This window comes from Diadema antillarum, unplaced genomic scaffold (assembly GCF_040938485.1).
Source record: "Diadema antillarum isolate AM-2024a unplaced genomic scaffold, OU_Dant_1.0 seq00000183_RagTag, whole genome shotgun sequence".
Taxonomy (NCBI): domain Eukaryota; kingdom Metazoa; phylum Echinodermata; class Echinoidea; order Diadematoida; family Diadematidae; genus Diadema; species Diadema antillarum.
The window spans coordinates 1,314,338-1,336,413 of NW_027271250.1; the positions used below are offsets into that span (position 1 = coordinate 1,314,338).

Genomic DNA, 22,076 nt, shown 5'->3' on the forward strand with positions numbered 1-22,076 from the left:
GAGCTGCCTTCTTACTTAGGCCCGGTTTGGTGGGTTTTTTAAGGGTTTTCCCATTCCCTTCTTTCTTTGTTGGAGCCTTAATACTAGCCGGCGAACACTTGGGTTCATGATGCACGGCTGTAGTCACCATCGCCACGACAGACTTAGCTGTATGCAGGGCGCTCGTACTAGTGGTGCCACCCACGACAGGCTTAGCTGTATGCTGTGGGGGAGCGGAAAGCGGAATTTCCATCCCGCGATATCTCGTGAATAAAAATCCACTTCCGAAGCAAAGTCAGCTCTAACTGAGCTATAAATAATAACAATCCACAATATGATAAGATATTGCGAAGATGCACAGTTAAAAGGACGAATAAAACTGGATTTAGACTGCGATGAGGGAACTTAGCCCCTCGTGCAAAACGTGCGAAGAAGCGATATGACTGCGCGCGCGTTGAGCGGGCTCTCACTGTGAGTTCTTGCGTAAACTCACGAAATAAAATGGCTTTTTGGCACTGAAATCATAGTATGTGATTTCGAATACTTAGTAGCAAAGGCATTGGAGAGATTGGCAGATTAAAAGTTGGGTATGATCCATCCATTACATCAGAGAGATGATCATATCTTTGCTTGGGGGTAAAAATATCAAAATCTTCCTCCTTCGAGTTCTTTGTTTATATTTGTTTATCAAATTGGACTTCAATCCAAGCAGGAAAGTTCTTATTTTCTATGCAGTAAAATGAGTATTGATCACCAACAGTGGGGCATGGTTAACTGTAAACCCAATCTTTGTTATTGACACAACCGTGCAGACCTCCACCTTCAAAGATCTTCTGAGGGTCGACCATTTTACTTAATTTACAAAATCGACACTTTGCACACATTTCCAATTTCTCTAGACCTTTTACACAGAATTGGGACAAGGACTGCAAGATTACAGATTAAGTAGCACATGAAGTAAACATTTAGTTTGTCAGTTTTTTGCATGTAAACAATTAAGTGGATTCAGTTTATTAGACATCAAATTAACATATTGATATGCCTACAGTTACTGTTGTAAGTGGGTCACAGGCATACAAAGATCTAAAGTTTTTTTTAAAAAACAAATATACATCCGTAAGTTTTGCTTTTAACTTTTATGGAGCGGTTCCACATGTTTCCATTTGCTGTGTGTGAACCTACATATATGGGGTACACTCTTCTTTCAAAATGATAATCTAAATGCCACATTGGGAAGTTTAATTCAACAGGATATTTTGCATTATAAACTGGTACCATCTGTTCAAGTTTGCAGTAAGAGACTATGAGACGACATACCACAACCGACTTCGTCCGAAGAGTCCGTGCAATCTGGCGTGCCGTCGCAGTAAAAGTCGGCATCAATGCAGAGACCACTGCTGGCACACTCAAACTCTTCTGGATCACACTCGTATGCTGGTTGAGAGAGACAAAAGGGGGTGATGCAGGAGACATATTGTGCATTGAAGCTGTAGACTCATCAACACAAGTGTGGTTGTGAGGTCTGTTTTACAACAGCCCTGTATATGACTTATAGAATGAGAGGCCTAAACAAATTCATCACAACTAAACACAGCAACAAATGGTTACATCTTAGTATAACAATTATGCTAAAAATGTCCACAATACATATTTACAATTTGTGCTCATTATGCCAATAGTCCTAAACTAATGTACATCATACCACATATCTCTAACAGTTAATAAATGTAAGTTTTAAAACCAGACCATATTTTCACTTGATTTTCTAGTGAAGAGCATGCAGTTCTCAATCTAATTTAGATAATAGGGATGCTACAGTTTTGGTTGAGATGGGGCTTTAGATTTTATTCCTTTTGTTTATGTGTGAGATAATGAGAAACTACTTATGAAATATGAAAGAGCATACAACTTGAAGAGGAATTCAGAGTTTATTCGATGAAAATCGGTTTTGAGATGACTGAGATATCCAAAATAAAGTGGTCCTAATACAAGTGGGACCCATCTTTTGTTGGGACCACAACCAAAACTATACCATCCCTTAAAGTATGTAATCATCATTAAGAACAAAAAAATAAACAAATAATCAAAATGACAACAGTCTGGACGAAGCTTCTGTCAGGATGCATTCATTTCACAATCATATTTGTGAATCTAAGACGGTATGGTCTAGATCATATCACAATATTTAATTTTCACAAAGACATGGTCATATGATAATCTCATTTCTTTATACACATATGCAAAGGGTTTACAGGACATGTCATTTAAAAGATTAAACAAGACATATGAATAACGATCAAATACATATATCTTTGACTCAATTCCAATTTTTAAGGTTTGACCTTAACCTCAACATCATGTCTGCCAAAGTTTGCTAAATCGAAGCTCCCCTGAAGAAAAGCTGCAGAAATATTCATTATTTTACATCTTTAGACTACACTCCTTCCCTGACAAATATTTCTGTACTAGTACATTGGTCCAACTAACAGGACCTGATGCACATGAAAATCAACAGCTGCCTGTACACAGAGAAGCTAAACATTAACGGACATGGTGCAAAAAATGTAAAAAACATAAAATGTCTTCTTTGTCATTCTTCATGAAATTAATACAAAATGAGTTCTTACTGCAGTCGGTCTCGTCTGAGTTGTCACCACAGTCATCCAATCCATCACACAGCCAGCCTAGTGGTACACAGGCACCATTGTCACACATGTACTCCAGCGGTGCACATGTTTCTGGAAAAAAAAAAAAAACCCACACGAACAGTTTACTGTAGATACGATGCAGAATGCAATTCTTCCACCACTCATCGAGTATATGCACTAGCTGTTTGCTTCTATAGACAGCATTTGCATTAAATTCTGCAGATTCTGCATTAGATTCTGCATTCTTTCTTTGCCATTTTGGGGGTTAATGATAAATGAAAAAAACGAAAAACAAACAGCCCAGCAAATAGAAGGCTTAATACAAACGTGAAGCACAAATCAGGATGTATATCTATGTGCAAATGTCGGAAGTAATGATAATGATAATGAATAACACTAATATAGCGCTCGATACTGACCAGGCAGCCAATAGCTATCAAAAATACATGACAAGAAGAAGTTTGTGTGATTAACATCAATGATAACAATTATGTCATCAAGGTCACAAATATTGATCTTCACCCCTGCAACATATCATGTTGACTTGAAAGCAATGGCAATATTACAACACTAAATATCATCAAGAGATGCTTAGGACTCCTACCTTCACAGACTTCTCCAACACACTCCAGTTTTCCTGCGTGGCAAGTGCTGAAAAAGATAAACATACACATAGGATAGTTACTTGCAATTTAAGCTACACAATGTATCTACCAGCAACACTTTAGCTGGTTGTACATGCTCATGTCTCTCACACTTTTCCTACATATCATGAGAAATATGTGATTACATTTCAATGTACTTTTTATTTGAACTGATTTGATTTATTCACAAAATGAAAATATACATTCATACATACATATGTATGCTTTGCACATGAAATAATCATTTACAAGCTATATAAATTCATGAGTAGATTGCCATATGCAATTCAAGTTTGACTGGGGTGTCCATCAGATATGAATTATACATCTATATACACAAACGATATACAAAATACTGTATTATGCATGTTTAGTAAGTTACAGAAAATATTGAAGCATATGGTAGAAGGGGAGAGAAAGATTATTGCATGGTTTATGTTTGTAAAAAGAAACTGATATAAGTCATCAATGTAAAAACCTGTCTCATTAGCAAAAACTACAAAAAGCAATGTACAGGTCATGTCTGTGATTTTAAAACTTGATTGTCGAATACTCACCAGTTTTGACAATTGAGACTAGTAACAGTGCCAGCTGTGTATTCGACTCCGCCAAAGTAGCAGGGACACTCACTGACTTCAATACACTGTCCATCTGAGGAGGAAGTGAGTATCAAGGTGTAAAATTTGACTGGTGGCTCAAAGAGACTCACCAAGGAGTGTCAAGTTCACTCTCAGGGCATGCTCTCAGAATGGGTTCATCTCACACTCGGCCTATTCTACAATGCCTCCCAAATCATTACCTTGTCATAGTCTGAACTACTTGGGGGGGGGGGGGGGGGGCTTTTAATGCTGCTGCATGATACCTGATATCTGTAAGCAGTTGCTCAGGCTACTGACAACCAATATAAAATGGCATGACAAAATGGGTTTGCCCATCTGCATGATATGCAAGAACTTCAACAGCAAGAACAGCACACGCCACATAAACGCCTTTTGACACATTGATGATATATCATATAATCTACTAGCAAGACAGACTGACAGAGACTGACAGATGTACAATCGTAATCTTATTTTGGGGATAAGGCTGAAGTACGGCATAAAAAAGAGACCAGATGGACAAAGTTTTCAACATGTATATATGCACGCAGTCTCACCTTCTGATAAAGTACCATTTGGACAATGGCAGCCCTCAGCACAGTTCCCAAAACCAATCTGATCGCGGTCAAATGATGCACACGTGTCTACAGCAGTTGAGCCACATCCCTGGTACTCAAACCCACTGTCACACTGAACGGCTGGGATCAGAGATGGGGGGGGGGGGGGGGGTGAGACAAGCAAGAGACACACATGAATAAATATACATGGTACAGTGGGTAAAAAAATACATTTCATTGCAGGATTTCTTGGTGAGAGGGAAAAGTAGGCTACGCTCTTGAAGATCTTACGATTCTCACACAGCCTTGGTTAATAAAGACATTGCTTCCAGGCAAAAGCAGTCTTCTACTGTTATAATTTAAAAACAACATACATGTAGATAGAAAGTATTCTTATTTCTCATCTTCTCTTTTTGTCAAGGTAAATGAAATGTAGCTAGACCTCAAACAATATGAGAACATTTAGTAACAGTTCCCACATATGGGTACTTCACTTGCTAAAGCAAATATTTACTGATTTCACATATCTGCACCATCATGGTCAATTTCATACTGCAATTCTACTGTGTTTCACTATCTTCCAACTCCCTCTCTTCTTTCTTTAAGGAGTCGAAGAACCAAGTATCATCTGATGCAGTTGATTGTTGAAGCCTCTGTGAAATGCTCACAGCAAACAGCTTACCACATAGTTCTTGAGATCTCCACATGATGTCAAATCCATGCCTGGAGCACTCCATGGCATAGGCAGCAATGGCAGTACAAAGACATTCACAATCCCCACCAAGATCACAGCTGCAGGGAACACAGAGAAAACCAGTGCAGCTACTTGTATAGTTGACAGCAACAAGTTAAATATTCAGTACAGACGAGGAGACATTTTGGAAGATACCAAAAATGTATCCTTTATGTGAAAAAAAAAACTGTGCGAAATAACAGAACATATATGTCTCTTCTCATTACACAATTTTTAGACAGATTCACTCAGCAGATTAGAACTGTTGATGCCAGATGCATAAATTTTATTTAGTTCTTTTTCTTTTGAACAATGTAAATGGGGACACGCTACTTTGATGTTGATTTAAAGAAGAAATTTTCAGAAAGAACAACATTTCTGAATTTCATCTATTTGATACACATAACACATTCTTAAAAATCAAACATCAGTAATGTTAGCAAACATAATTTATGAGACACATACACAAAAACTGATGATGTAAATAATATGGTCCTAGTTACCCAGGGTAGTCCTTTCAGGGTATCCCATCCGAGACAGCCCTACCACAACCCCTTTAATAACTCAGCATTGCCAGGTGCATGTTCTGGTTAAAACATCTCGTCAAAGACTGGAATGCATATGACACATGTTGAACACTGTAACTCATCCAGTAACTCTGAATATCCACTATCATATTCCTCACAATTTATTTCTAGTTCATTGATTGGTCAAGAACATTGAAAGTAGCAAAACATAATTCCACTATAAAAATCAGTTTCCAACTATTTTCCTCAGGTAAATATAACAAACAAAAACAAAACAAAAAACATATACCTACTGCAGGGCTCCACACTAACTTTTATTTTTGGTGGCCCAAAGGCAAACATCCGACCTTTTTTGGTGGCCCGATCAGGCCACCAAATGCTTCATTTCTGAAATTTTGGTGGCCCGACGTGCGTTTTTGGTGGCCCCGGGCCACCGGGCCACCGTTAGTGTCGAGCCCTGCCTACTGACACTGGCCCTGCCAGTCCTTCCCCCCCCCACACACACATACACACACACTCACACATAAACATTTTTGCAACACAAGAAAAATCAGGAAAAATATATTACTTATTTATACAGAAAAATTGCTTTCCCCGGAACCCATCTTCTTCTTTTTTGTGTGTGTGTTTGTTTGTTTGTTTGTTTTTTTGTTTAACTCACCCACAGGAGTCATAGATACAGTTGGCCAAGTAGGAGTCTGGGTCGACCACTTGGTGGCAGGGTTCAAACAGCCGGGAGCTGATGATACTGCACCTCCTCTGGGCCCAGGCCTCTCGGTGACTGTGGACCTGGAAGGCCGTCACATGCAGAGAAGCAGCAGCTCACATCAATGTTCACACATAATCTAAAGTAATACAATACTGCTCTGATATTGTGTCTGGAGAGGCAGACCAAAACTCTCAGCTCTGGGAAAGCATCCTTTCCCCTTTGTTCAACCATTCTAAAACAACTATGTTTATCACACAAATTTAAGATAAAAGTTTTGCATCAATCATACATTCACATATGTGTAACACATTTTTACAAACATAAATATTATCATTTTAAGCACCAGCATCAAGCTAAAGGCTCTTTACATTTTAGGATCTTACAAAAAGAAAAACAACAACATGTCTGGAGCAGCTAAAAATGAAAAGCTTTGAGAATTCTTTACAGATACTCTAAAATATAAGCAATGGAGGTATTAAGAGATCAGTCTTTCTGCTGATTCAACTGAGGCATCATCAGTATTAAGGCCTTCAATTATCACTCAATGACCACTGGAATCAGAAGTATAACAAATCTAATCCAGACTACATAAACTGACTACCCCGAGGATACATCATATTGAGCTTTCAAGACTCGGGAATATACCTGCTGAATGGCTCTCTACAAATCTTTGAATTACTGGGTGTCATTATAGGTAATTCTGGTTATTAAAGGCTGATAGGCTGGTAGTTTCATGATGAAAAAGAAAGAAATGAAGACAAACCATGATGGTGACACTGACCCTGCATGGATGAACCAGATCCTCCTTGTACAGCTCTGGGCAGCCGCTGCTGACTTTCCAGCTGTTGGCAAAGTTATCACTGCTGTGCTCCACAGCTCCATTCCGTGCCGTGAAGTCGTTCTCCTGGTCGCCGTCAAAGTTTCCACACAGACCGGAGAGACGTCCTTTGTATTCTGGGGTGACCGACACATACACTCTCGTGCCTGGACGTTGGAAGTGACCACAAATGCATTTACAATTGTACACCATCAATTAATCACATAAAAAATAAGATCATACAAATTTTAATTCTTGCTCCTTTAAAGTTTAAACACTTTGGCACACATGGTTATGAGAAGAATAAAGAAAAGGGGGTGTAGAAATTGTATTAATTGAAACATGAACTCTATCTTTTAAAAATGATAATCTTCCACTGATCAGTGTCTGTTGTAATAGACTATTAAACTGGACAAAATGAATGAGCTAGTGCATTTATGACATTCACCAGCTGCTCTGTAAATCAGAGTCATGAATGGGTTTATGAATTTGATCAACATAAATGCTTGCATTTATCTTTTCCTCTAAATAATAAGCAACCTGCCAGAGAGAGTGTTCTCAACTAGGAGGCGGTGACAGAGATTGACCAAGTAGCACATATGAAGCTATCAATTAATCATGGTCTAAAAGTGGAAGTTGTAGTGAAATGCATGATTCTGCAACAGTTACTTTTACTCCTAGAGATTGACAGATGACATGCTAACTTCCATAACAATTACCTCCATCCCAAAGAAGCTCCAGCCCAAAGTTGGCAAATATCACATAGAAGAACCCAGACCGTTCGACGCTCCAAGCTGAGTAGTACTTGGGCAGTTGGATGGGGACCCCATTGATGGTAACATCTCCACCGCGCACCAGGAAAATGGTGGTGTCTCCGTCAAAGATGAGCTCAATGGCACGGGTGCAGGTTACCCCGCTAGAGCCACACTGGACATTTTCTACCTCGATGGAAAAGGTTCCGTTAGAGTCGCTGGCAAGTGTGTAGCGACAGTCCCCGGTGAAAGAGTATTTCTTGCCATCGAAGGTAGTGTAATGTCCCTCACCGACAGCAGAACATAGTCCTGTGGCAAAGTGTAATATAACATGAAATGGCCATTTTAAATGTTGGAGAATAGTATTAAGTGACTATTATCATAAAATATTCATTTGAATGATTTTGTAATATCTACAGCAGAAATGTTAAAAAAGAAGTGAATGAAATCTGCATCAATTTTCTTCACATACTATTTTACATTCTAATTAAAATTATGTTAACATTAGTTTACTTGTTTATGCATGGTTTTTTTTGTGAAAATTAATATGAATGAAGGTATTTACATCAGCCCCATAATATCTATAAGCATTCATATCAACCAAAGAAAATGCTCGATATTTAACAAAAATTTATTTGCAACATATAAATAAGCAACAACACAATAATTGTGAAATAATTAACATTTTCTATTTGTATCCAAGAATGAATTTCACGTTTTTCCTTTTTTTCTTGTTTAGGTAATGGTTTTCAGCTTTATTATATTCATTGTCATAATCACTTTAGCATGTCGTGGTAGGCAATGTTAAACTGCAAGAAGTTACTCAGCAAGAGAGCTTCTTTTTAAGTGAGGTTTGTTTTTATACATGCTGCTACTAGAGAATAGGAAATATGCTCCTTGTAGTACTAGATACAAATAGTTAATGGAGCGGCTTCAGTCCAACCTAAATAGCAAAATGACACTATAAGATGTCATATAAGTGTGATGATAAAACTCTTCCAAACTTGACAAATGATTACCTGGACAGTCATTTTCTGTACAGTGCCATATGGATCCATTACAGTAGCTAGAGGAGGCAAGCAAATAATAGAAGATTACATTGTCATCAAGATGCGTATCGTTGCTGGGGGCGACCTCATATCTGAAATTTTGGTGAAAATTACTTTTTGGGATTAATGGTCAGATAATCGGTTAAGTGATGTCCTGTCCAAATCCTACCTGTCTTACCAAAAAAAAAAAAAGCCATCATGGCATTTTTAAAAAAGGAAATGCTCTTCCATTTGATGCAGTGCTTTGGCTACCATGTTTTTTTGCTCTCCTAAAAATTTGACATTTTGTAGATACGAGGTCTTGTCGCCCCAGCGATGATATACAAATGATGCACAGGATAGAGTGTGTTAGTGTAGGCGTAGAGTGCACTGGAGGGTATTTACAATTGTGAAACATGCACTACATTGTAAATACCTGAGAGTGAGCTACGCCTCCACTAACGCCACGAAATAATCCTGTGCATCATTTGTTTTATAAAATGGGTCGAAAATTCAAAAACTAACAGCATTTGTCAGCGTTTTTCATGTACCTTTGTGGGTCAAGACGTCCGAGGATGTTCGTCCCAAACATTTACGCACGTCGCACTCGGAAATCCCGCACATGTAAGTACTGTACGTATAAGCGTATACGTATGCCACATGATTGTTGTGCACAAGAAAGGCCGGCTGGCAGCCCGAACGAGAAGTTGTTTACAGGATTGACAGCGCGTATCGTAGCGCGCGACGCACTTGTAACAACTGATTAAGTGCGCACTGCTAGTGTAAACATTGTGATGTCGGTGACTTTACGCTTTTTTGCAAGGCCGTGCATGATAGTAAAAATTAATGCACGCACACGTGACTCATTTCAGCGCTTCCAATTGGCTACATTCTTGAACCCATTTTATAATATATATCATAAGTTGCACCAAGCAATACATAAAATGAGGAACATATTGATACTATGGGACCCTCGTTTTTCAACTATTCAACTACTCACTTATAACCCCAGAATCCAAATATCATTTGATACTTTCCAAATATTTAAATCAGAAACTGTTCCATTCATCAAGCACATACACACATACAAATTGAATCATGAATGACTACAGCTTCATGTAATGAAATTCCTACATTGAATTATGGATGACTACCGCTTTATGCAATGAAAAGTGGTGTAGGAACTGGGAAATCTAAATGTTATCACCAAGAAAATTATCCTGACTTATCCTTCATACATGACTTGAGTAAAAATTGAAGGTTTGATTGTGACCTTTCACCTCTCCTGTGGCTAAGGCTTTCAAATTATGTTGTAAAAATCCCCTGTTATACTTCAGCCTCTAACAAAGTGTAAAAAATGTTAAAAAGAGAGAAAAAACAACAACAACTGATACAATGTGTAGTTCATGGGTTGTTGGGTTAAGATATAAAATGAAAACTGTGGGATTTCAAGGCATAACGCTCTTTGTATAACTGTACTTCAAAACACTTGATTTAAAACATGTACGGCTTTCATCATTTTATCCTAATATCGCTGAGCAAAACCTCAGGCACCTGATTTCCAAAGCTGTAAACATGTAGCATTGAAAATAGTATACCAGGTAACTTACCATTCATTACAGGTGTCTATCTTACAGATCTCTCCATGTTCATAGCGTCGGTCACCATGGTAACAAGGGCATTCTGAAGGCTGCACACAATTCTCCCCCTGCATGTCATCAAAAACAATGAAATGAGATTTCTTTCCCACTTGAATAAAAAGCAAATAGAATACACAAAAACCATTTGCTGATACTGGATTCATACCTATCTTACAAGTACAACTGAAACATAGGTATTGCACCACACAAAATGAGCAGCAGCAGAATTCACATGCCACGTGGGATAATTCTTTACTAGTATCTTCATTTTGATTTATCTTACACTTCACTTTTGATACCACAGTTCAGAATACAAGTGTGCATGTGTGTGTGTATGTTTGTAAGCCCTTTCTAGAGCTTTCTAGAGCTTTCTTTTCTGAAGCTAAAGTAAGAAGAGGGCAGGCATGATACTGTAAAACCAGAAATTTTTGCACACATGAAACTTTTACAAATTTCATGAGGAGCCAAGATTCACGAACAAAGTTTGTAAAATGTATGTGAAAGTTTTTGTCTACACAATGCACTGAACGCCGGTGGTGAAAAAGGCTGTCGGCTCCAATGTGCCTACGTTTCATGCTGCAAGTGTTTCTGGTTTTATAGTAGTTCATCTAGGATGGCTTTAGGGAAGCTCACACTCTGCGCCATATGCCTATTAACATCACAGTATGATAAAGAAGGCAGGAATAGTCGTTGTTACATGTAAGTTCTTAAAAAGTATTTGTGCATGTGAGGCATGCAAAGACACAAGCATGCTATGCAAGTGACTTACATCTAGCAGATAGCCATCAGGGCATGTGCATCCAGGACCGTCCTCCACTGCACAGCTGAAGCCATGGGCAATGCTCTCACAGGTCAAAGGGCATCCTGGGGCGAGGTCATCGTAGAGCTGGTTGCTAGGACACATGTCACTCACATTGCATCGCTCTCCCTCACATTGGAATGTGCCATTAAGGCAAGTACTGTGTAAAAATCAAAGCAAAACAAAACAAAACAAAAAATTTACATACTCTTATCAGGTGTATTTGACTACACAAGATGGTAGCTCCTGGTAAAGTGAGGTTAATATTGACACTAAACAAGACCAAAAAATAAAAAATTAAAAAAATATACATATATCACTCTATAACCCTCATTCTCAGCTCACTGACAGGACAGGGCTGTGATTGGAGAGTACGGAAATCTGTAATCATAAAGCTTCTTAGTAACCATTTTACAGTCAAACCTGTTTACAGCAGGTCTGACTATATTTGCAATTGCTATTCTACTCTGGTATGCACCATCCTTTCATCTGTCAAACAATATCAATTTCATGAAATATGTTTCCTATAGTTCAAACATATAGAACACTCAAATGTTCAATTTGATATTGCTTCAAGATGTTTTGGTTGAACTAATTATAAATTATGACACATCCAATTTGGGCTTAAAGGTCCCTCCCCCCCTTTTTTTTCTTGGAGATGTTTACATACCATTCTTGGCACATCTGTTCAACTAGAGAACCAGGTGGATATGACTGCTCCTGGTAGTGGCAGGGGCAGTTGCTGGGGGAAATACAGTTCCCCTCGTCATCCAGCACTGTACCAGCCGGACAGTTGCAGCCCTCCACGCATTCATTGGTCTCTGCGCAGGTCACTGAAAGGTCGCGACACGTCCCAGCACATGTCGACCCACACTGCTCATAGACCTGACCTCCCTCACATTGGACATCTGGTGACAGATATAAGATTTAAAGATTATTGTCAAATACATTGTACAATTTCCTAGCATACAATGATATTACAATCATCATTAGAGCTAATATTCAATTGAAAATTTGTAAACATGGATTCAGGTATATGACTGAGGTTCATCCATCATGTTGACCAAACTGGTCAAAATGAGACTTTTTCTTTTTCATAAGACAGCACAGTTCATCTTTTGAATTTGAAACTAATGCCTGGATGTATTTAAATATAAGTCAATACACATTATAAAGACATTGAGTGACTTAAGCTACAGTCTTGTTTATCACTTGAATTGATTGAGGAAAAGAATGAAATGTCCTTTCTCACACAGATATGAAAAGATTTTGTTGATTGGAAGGAAATGACTGGTATGCATGCTTGCAGGCTAAGATGAATAAAGGTCCATGAATGGTATGATGCCTGAGCTTGTCCTGTCCAAATATTTCATCACTTCCATGTGTCTCTGAAGTTGATGATCATTCTTACAACAATGGCTGCTAAAAACCATAGAGTTTGTGATTCTGACTTGTCATCATCGATCTTAATACTCACTGCAGTAATCCGCAATGGCAGAATGGGCTCTCCAGTCAACATAGATGCCCTCATTGGCACAGTCGGTGGCGTAACCAGCGATGACCTCACACAGGCACTCCACAGTGTGCGTCGCGTCGCAGCCACACACGTCGTAGAGGCACATGTCGTAGTACATGTCGGGGCTGACGCTGCCATGGCAGGGCCTGAAGACATCCCCATTGATGACGCCGCACTTTTCTGCTGCGAAGGTCTCCATGTGGGAGTTCAGGCTGCAGGGGGAGAGGGGAAGGGTAGGCTCCGTCTCTTGGCAGTCCGGGTCCACAGCAAACTTGTTGGCAAAAGCGATCACGCTCGATTCAATGTCGCCAGCTGGTGTCATGAAGTCATTGTTCTGGTTGGAATCGAAAGTTCCGCATAGACCTCGCACCTGAACAACAAAACGATAAAGAAGGGATTTAAGTCACTCATTGTCTTGCATCGGCAGTTTGGTTATAAGTTTTAGACATGCAAATTCTTACTTTCAGATTCTTCTTTCCTATCAAATCAATATATCCGTCTTTGTTCTTCATCCATAGTGCCCCGAAACTTACTCTTGGTCATCGTTTTTATAACTGCTATGGAGATCATAGAGCCTTCCATGGTGGTGCCCCTAAACTATGGAATAACCTCCACGCTTAAACTCAACAGTCCCAAACCATGGAAACATTTCACATTTTCTATATCAAGTACTTAGGAATATTTTGTACAGAATGCTTTAAAAAGGTTGCTTATCATTAATATTGATAATCATTATTATCGCTATCATAACACATAGGTGTACTGTCAATACAATTTAAAATACACTATCAAGCTGGTACCTGCAAGGTTACAACTATGCTGTTGTTAAAAATAAAACCAAAGTTCTTATGAAGAGTCAATAATAGCAGAGATTTATCTTGGAGATGTACATGCATAGCGCATGCTTGACAGAACAAAAGTCATAACATATCATTCAGTGGTCCAACAATTTGTTAAGTAAATATCTGCTCAATTCATGACTAAGACCAGGAGTTTAAGACCTGGTTAAAAACTCAACTTTTGAAAAATGCTACTTAGATTTGAATTATGCATGCCATGACTACTATTTTACAATGGGCAGTAGAGTATATCATTACAGTAGCTGTGCAATATGAATGTCCTTTATCATTATCATCATCATTTATTGTTACAATAGCTCTCCATTTTTGACAATGATGAGAGTGATAGTCTGATGCCAATACCCAAGTCATATCATCATATCTACAGCAAACATCTATACAATCATTGGAGTATCAACCTTGATATAAAAACATACCCTGTGCATATACTGTGGATAGAGTGTGATGTACAGTCTGTTGATGCCATCCCACTTCACAAGGAATCCGTTGCCCTCGACAAAGACAAACTTGGAAGACGCCCTTCGTACGATCACCTCACCGTTCGAGTATGGGAGCAGAACCTCCTCACCATTGACAAAGACAGCTCGTTCCTGCTTCAGGTCAATTGGCGACGTACCATTTACAATGACAGTGGCCGACTTGGTGCAGGTGACTGTTCGTGATGAGCGCATGTTGCACTCAACATTTTCAGCTAGAACAGTCAGGTATTGCTCAACAAAGTCCTATGGTGAGAGCAAGTTGAGAAAAAAGTTACAATAAAACGTTCTTTTATCCCCTCTGAATATCTAGGATTCTCCTAATTACCCTCATGCAAAAAAACAAAACAAAACAACGAAATTTACTTCACCACATGCATTTTTCACAGTAACCATTATTATATCATGATATTGCATATCATTACAACATACTTCAAAATTAACAAACCAACTTTACTCATTGCTTTTTGCTCAGTAGCATCCTTGACTACTGGGTTGATATCAAGGCTAAATACATGTGGTCCATAAAAGCATGGTCAATTTGCAATGATGGATTTATACATGCATACATTGTTCTTCGATTTGGTTGCAACGCAGCAATGTGTGAGGAAGGCATTCAACCTTTAAAATGAGTACACTTCCATTCTGAGGTCTTAAAGATGTACTGCAAACTCAGAGAGACAACTTCTCAGCATGGTGTGTACCTCAACGAGAATGTAGCGACAGCCTCCCTGGAAGTTGTACTGCTTCTTGTCAAAGGTCAGGTAGTGTGGATCACCGACAGACTGACAGGTCGCCTGGCAGGGGGACTGGTCACAATCCCAAATCCCTCCAAGACATGTGCTGAAAATAACGTGATAAGCTTTCATTGTTTCTCAATGAGCACTTCATCAGATTTCTTTTCATTAATTGCTTTCTTGCTAACATGTTCACATTATTGGTATAAATGGAATGTTTGTTGTCAAAACTTTTATAGATGTATAACATTGAGAGCACAAGGTGCATTTGAGATATACATATTGCAGTGTACCGAGTTTGAAGATGCTTATGGAATCAAATTAATAATCATTACAATAATTTTGGGATTACACATTGTTTTTCTTTGCATTAACACGACAAAGTACACAATGTAATTAAGCGGTAAAATTATTAATTACCATGCCTATGAAGAATACAATATGATGGGTAGGAGATTCATAACTCCTACAAATCTTAAGACAGCATTGGATTAAATCAAATTTTGTGATGAACTTCTTTGGAAACTCATTGCAAATCAAGTTTGCATTTGTTAAATGTGACTGTTAATTGTTTCTTTATGGTAAGATTTACGTACATGCAAACATACAAAACATTGTATGCAAACACTTTGCAATGTACTCATATCTTCCTTGTAACTCGAAAAAGAATGTTATCGAAAGCATTAGATTTTTCAACTCTGAAAGTTGCATTACACATGGATTTCTAAAAAATACTAACCAGAGGTTACACTTTGACCTGACTGTTCCTCCTGGTGGATACTTCTCCCGATTGTGCACACAGGGGCACTGGTCAGCGGTGATGCAGCGGCCATTGTCCAGGACAGTGCCTTCTGGACACTGGCAGCCGCTGACACAGTCCGCTGGGCAGTGTTTGGCCATCTCCACTGGGTCCTGGGCTTCACAGGTTACAGGACACAGTGTGCTGCAGTCACTGTACTCCATAATGTCTGGACACTGCTTGGCTGGGATAGGAAGCAATGCCAGGTTCAGAGTAGCAGGGTACTTAATTTTCATCTCATTTGCAGAGAAAATTTCATTTGAATGAAGCAAGTACTGATGAGGTATCTTTGTATCAATTACATTTATTGAGCTGATCAAAGTTCAGTTTCAAGAAATCAATATTGAAATTAATGGGAATTAATTACAATTTACATACAGTAAAACGTATTTGCATGACAGTTTTGAAGGGAAACACACTTACTGCAGCTTAAAATGACTACCATTTACTGAACAAGTAGAGCATTCACTTCAGGGTCACACAGTGTTACTTTTAACAGTGCACAATAATAATGAATCTTTCCCTCCTTAGGTATATCTCTGAGGTGTACTACTGTAAGATTTTATACACCATGCTGGTTGACATTATTCTTCAATCATGCAAAATTCTGTGATGTTTGCAAGAGGGATATATGAAAACCATGTCATCAGCTGATGGTAAACTTTCCTCCTTGTGTCTGATTCAATCATACAGGTAATCATCTTGACCAGTTGAAGACTAGTCCCAATATACTCTGACAAGCGTCTATCAGAAACATGTACTATAGCTATAATCTAAACCATCTTGTCCTCAATGAGGTAACTTACGGCAGAAATCCTGTGTCCTCCAGTCTAGGACCACACTCTCCATGGCACACTGACGAGAGTAGGCATTGAGGGAGACACACAGGGCATCCATCATCAGGTCATCTGACTCCCCAAACTGACAGAGATCATACTCACAGCTCTTCACAAACACTGTCGGGTCATACTGTGTTTACGCAGTAAAGTAAAGTAGGAAAAGAAAAATAAGCATTTATCAGGAAGCAGACACACAATATCTTGCATCACAGAGCCAACAAAATGTCCTTGCATAAGATTTATGGTTGTTGTTGTTTGTGTTTTTTTTTTGCTTGTTTGTTTCTGTGGCTTGTCCGTTTATTTTTTTTTTTAGCTTTTTATCCAGTCGAATTTGTAATAAACATAAACTTAAATAACCTGTTTGTTTTTTTAAGTAAACAAAACAAAAAAGTGATAGGAAACAGTGCAGCTTCAAATGATAATTCTTCATATCAAGCAATATCTATCAAAGAACACTTTCGATGTTATTTGTACTGTGAATTACTCAGCATTAAGCCAGACATCAGAAATCAGATCATACTTCTGAAAATTTTTTGGACTGTTGCATAAAACAACCATCTATAGGCCAATATCTGATGAGTCATTAAAGACCCGTCGCACCAATGTGGTATCTACTATATAATCACTCCTAAACACAATATCAGGAACCATTTTCAGTCACACTCCTTTTGGAGCTCAATCTACAGAGAAAGCTAGCATAAAATATACATCACTGGCATACGACTCACATCAGCATGACACTGTTGAAACTCGACAGCTTCATTGAGAACCTGACACAGACTCCTGGCGGTCGCAAGGCGAGTTGGATGAACGTCACAGGGGTGTGTATCAACAATCGCCTGGCATACCTTTCAAGATAGCAAGTGATATTTTAACATATCAAAAAGCTGCTGCTCAGAAAATGTAATGGTTGAAACAAACTAACATTGTGATCCTGTTAACACCATAATAATATTATTTGATGGAAATGCAGTCATTATGATCAAAGCCCCTGATATTTCTAACCAATGAATCAAACAGACAGATATTTTGTCTTCTTTACAACAATGTGCAATTTTGCAGGATCTGCAGAAATTGTGATTTCGAAAAAGACTACAGCTTTGAAATGAAAACATAGATCCTACTTGGAATATGCTAGAGTACGTAACAACAAGTTTAGTGTCTCCAGGGGAAAAAAAAGTGCTGGAAGACTGAACTGGACACTGCCTGCACAAGAACTGCAAAGAAAATACACAAATTCACACTTCTCCTTTCCATGGCACAACATGTATTTTTGTACTGTTCATAGATTACCCAGTATTGTTGGTCATTCATTACCAGGCTTGAACCACAAAGGGTTGTTATCTCTGGCCCATTTTCCTGTGCATACATGAGACTAATAAAATTCACATGGTTTGCATTCTCTTCTTTCATGTAGAAGTGAAGTGGGGTTTGTTGCATGCAAACAGATATTACCATAAACATTAATGCTGTGTGTGCAGTGTTTGTTTCGGTCTAATCTTAACAAAATGGTACCTGTCTTACCTCTCCTGGATATGGAACTTCCCAGGATGTTGCCAGCTGGGCAGGGTAGGAGGCATAGTCTCCACTTCTCATCATCCAGTCATCTGTTGTCATATACAAAGTGTGCAGAAAGGAGTTATGAATATCATTTCCACTTTTTAACAGTACATTATATATACTCGGCAAAATCATCCTCACAACTGAAAAAACAGCTATAATAATTGGAAAGGAGAGTTATTCATTGGTCTTGTCATGTCTTAGAGCATGTTTTGTACTTACAGCTCATATATACAGGATACATGTATATTACATGTTTACAAAAATGTTTTCATTCAAAGCACTCCCACACCTACATTGTATTACAGATATGTAGTAGTGTGCTAATCTTTCATTGTGCTTGCTTTATACTTTGATGGGTATTGCAGATCTTTGTAGGCATTGTATATAGTTATGAAGTTACAAGTAAAATGCAGGAGATCACTGGATGGTGTAATTTCTATTGTCTTTTTTCCCCCTCCTATTCATGAAAGTACTTAATTTAGTACATATCCTAAAAAGCTTGTTTGGGCTACTGCATTTGGCATTCAATGCAGTAAATAACTCCAGCTCGAATAGGACTGTAAACTTGGGGAGAATACAGGGATAATATCATAATACATGTCGCATGAAAAAAGGAGGTGCAATTTCTTTGACACATTATCCGTAAATGCAGCATTCTGTGTTTGAATTGGGTCAGGTTTGATCCATGCAAATAAACTGCCTTACCACCAAATTCATTAAAAAACTAGAGAAGCACTCTGAGAGTGCAGACCTCCACCAGGCATGCAGATCATTTCCACCACTAATCTTGTTCTTCCATAGAGATTTTTACCCATACATACTTATAGCATTGTGTGCCGAAAGTGGCCCGATTTCCCAATATAAAAGCCTTTGTTACATTATAAAACCTCAGCTGCACGGCGCACCTCGCCCTAGTAGAAACCAAAGGTAGAAACCAAAGACACTTAAACTACAGCACGCACTCTAGTGCGCGCATGCAAACCTCAAATACACGCAGCCTGAACTCCCAAGTTCATTGACCCTACCTGCCAAAATATCAAAAATCCTTCATAAATTCCCCCAAAATTCTCGGATCACTACCAAAATTTGATCACCTGTTACTTGTATCATTCTAAAACTTTCCTGCAAGTTTCATCCAAATCCGTTTACTACTTTTTGAGTTATTTTGCACAAGGACAAACACACAAACACAAAAACCACCGGTACCTTCCTTGGCAGACATAACAAATGATTCTCTGTAATCATATCTTGTTAACTGTTACAGATCTACATGCATATAAAGAGACATAGAACATACTCTCTGGATTGTCATCATACATTCCACAAAGGCCAATTGTGGACTCTCTAAGCTCAGCTAGCACAGTGACGTACACCGTCATGTTGGTGTCCCATCGGGCCAGAACACCAAGGGTAGACTCCAGGAAAGTGAATTCTCCTGCCTTCTTGAGTGAGATGCCTGGAGGGAGAATACAGAGAATGAGAACTCATCCTTTAAAAGTTGTGCATTACTCTGGCCTCTGCAGTCTGAAGTACTTTGGGAACATTTCGTCACATAGTACAATGTATGTCATCTGCTTCAAACTATAGGGATGATAAGTAGAGGTAGGTAGAATAATCAATATGGTGGTAAAAAGCTGCCTATGAATACTTCCATCAATTTCAGAGCCAAGTAAAGGCACATGACAATTTATGACTACACTGACAAAATGTACCTATCAAACATATAATATACATTTGCCCTTGTCAAAGATGTCACTCTATAGTTTATAAGAACATGTGGATGAATGCATCTGTCTGTATGGAGCTAATTGTAGGCTAGCAGGCTGCAACTTTGCTCTGGACAGATTTCGGATAAGATGAGAATATTTACAGGGATGAAACTGGACAACTGGTTGACAGTGATAGTTTAGTACATGAGTGATTTATGCAGATTGCTGTGACATTAAGCTGTTCCTTCAGAAATGCAGTCCCTAAAGTCAGAAAATCAAACACAAGTCTCTGAATAATTGGTTATGATTGGCTGATACCTGACTTATGTTTGATTGCATCTTTTTATGCGACAGGGCCCTGGATTACTAACATAGGTGCTTGACAAAGGACAAATTTACCATTTTCCATGAAAGGAAATGAGACCATTGGATTGTCATTGATGGAGACCATGTTCAGCTCTACTGTGATGACATCTAGCCCCAGGATGAACTCCAGACTCTGTCATAAAAGAATATATACAGCAAGGAAAGAGAATACAATGTCAAGACACAGACAAAGACATAGAGACTGGGACATGATTCATACTTATTAACATACAGGTTCAGTATGAGACAGAACATTATTGCTTAATTCACATCATGATGTCTCCAAAAGGAGTAGGTAGCATAGAATGGGCATCTTGGGCAGCATACTGTTAGACAATCTGTTTTCTCTGACTGACAAATCAATTTCCCTTTGGCTCATGATAAACAAAGTATAATGCAGAGGAGAGGGCATAAAATGATGCAACAAGGACTCATATATTTCAGATGATATGTAACTATTATAACCATCATGTTTGATGCATTTCAGTATTGCAATCATTTCACAACGTACAGCAATCATTTCACAACACCGTTACAATATGCAATTTAACCCAAATCCTGTTATCACTAAAAAATGCCCGAATGTCAGAATCTGAAAAGATCATTTACTAACCTTAAGGAAATGAGATCACAAGTAAGAAGGATATGCAGAGATGAAGGTTCATATGCAAAGGGCCATGAAGCTAATTCAAAAGCTGTTATGTACACAGAGGCTCATGGCAACATACGTACAGCAAGACCATTAGGAATTTCATTCTGCCCACATCTGATTAAACTTACCTTGAAGCATGTAGAAAGGACATCACAGTCCTTGTTCCGGATAGTCACTTGCCAGGTTCCATCCAGGGCTGCAGCCAGGGTGTAGGAACAGGTTCCAGAGAAGCTATAGAATGTCCCATCAAAGGTCATAAAGTGATCACTACTCCAGGAGGCACATGTTGCTGATGTTCGCAGGGCAAGGGAGTTGTTCACTGCTGCAGCAACCTCCAGGGGGTGCTGGTGTGGATCAGTAAATGACCATGTTGCTGGCGGTGGTTGGGTTGTAAAAAACTCTGGCTCACCAACGTCTGTAGGGTAGTCAGACTCCTCATCTTGGGAACCTCCTGCAGATGAGTGGAACAGTGAGATCCAGCTTGGTACAGACAGCTCTGATGCAAGGTTTATATCACTTTTTGAGGTGGATATGCCTGAAGTTGGTTTAGACTCTGTCAGTGGGGGGTTTGCAGTTGTGAACAATTCAGTGGGGACGACAAAGGGAGACCACATGTCTATCAAAGACCGATAGGTATTTTGGTTGCCTTCAGACACTGACTCTTTTGGTTTAGAATGACTTCCACCTGAAGAGGTCTTTGAACTCTTTCCTGATGTGTTATTGCTCTTCTTTGATGACTTCTCTCTAACGGAGTCAGCACTTGAAGACTTCTTTGAGTTAGATTTGCTTGCCTTGCCTGATTTCTTGGAGTCATTTTTTCTCCCCTTGGAAGAAGAACCTTCAGATTCCTTAGACTCATTTTTACTGGCATTAGAAGAGTCTTTACTTTCCTTGGACTTGTCTGTGCCCTTTTCCTTTGAATTACGCTTTCTCTCTTTGGAAGAATTGTCACTCTCCCAAGACCTGTTCTTGCTAGATTCCTTAGACTTATTTCTACTGTGTGTTGAAGTTGAATGTTTATCTTCTTTGGACTTGACCTTGCTAGATTCCTCGGAGTCATTCTTACTACCTTTAGAAGAACCTTTACTTTCTTCAGTCTTGTCTTTACTTGATTCATTCGAGACCTT

General features: G+C 38.8%; 1 protein-coding gene across 1 annotated transcript in view; it reads right to left on the reverse strand.

Moving 5' to 3' along the window:
• Positions 1–22,076, reverse strand: part of LOC139728575 (uncharacterized) — a 108,585-nt gene that overhangs the window by 76,405 nt on the left and 10,104 nt on the right. Inside the window, exons 6-29 of the mRNA XM_071639511.1 lie at positions 21,078–21,400; positions 20,331–20,430; positions 19,520–19,678; positions 18,175–18,266; positions 17,892–17,905; positions 17,773–17,782; positions 16,627–16,789; positions 15,761–16,004; positions 14,989–15,127; positions 14,225–14,530; positions 12,910–13,318; positions 12,103–12,340; positions 11,403–11,592; positions 10,604–10,701; positions 8,985–9,031; positions 7,933–8,274; positions 7,178–7,380; positions 6,349–6,476; positions 5,110–5,219; positions 4,428–4,568; positions 3,829–3,922; positions 3,232–3,278; positions 2,607–2,717; positions 1,297–1,413 (exon numbers count right to left, since the gene is read on the reverse strand). Coding sequence (XP_071495612.1) covers positions 1,297–1,413; positions 2,607–2,717; positions 3,232–3,278; positions 3,829–3,922; positions 4,428–4,568; positions 5,110–5,219; positions 6,349–6,476; positions 7,178–7,380; positions 7,933–8,274; positions 8,985–9,031; positions 10,604–10,701; positions 11,403–11,592; positions 12,103–12,340; positions 12,910–13,318; positions 14,225–14,530; positions 14,989–15,127; positions 15,761–16,004; positions 16,627–16,789; positions 17,773–17,782; positions 17,892–17,905; positions 18,175–18,266; positions 19,520–19,678; positions 20,331–20,430; positions 21,078–21,400 — 3,825 coding nt within the window. The remainder of the gene's footprint in view (positions 1–1,296; positions 1,414–2,606; positions 2,718–3,231; positions 3,279–3,828; positions 3,923–4,427; positions 4,569–5,109; positions 5,220–6,348; positions 6,477–7,177; positions 7,381–7,932; positions 8,275–8,984; positions 9,032–10,603; positions 10,702–11,402; positions 11,593–12,102; positions 12,341–12,909; positions 13,319–14,224; positions 14,531–14,988; positions 15,128–15,760; positions 16,005–16,626; positions 16,790–17,772; positions 17,783–17,891; positions 17,906–18,174; positions 18,267–19,519; positions 19,679–20,330; positions 20,431–21,077; positions 21,401–22,076) is intronic.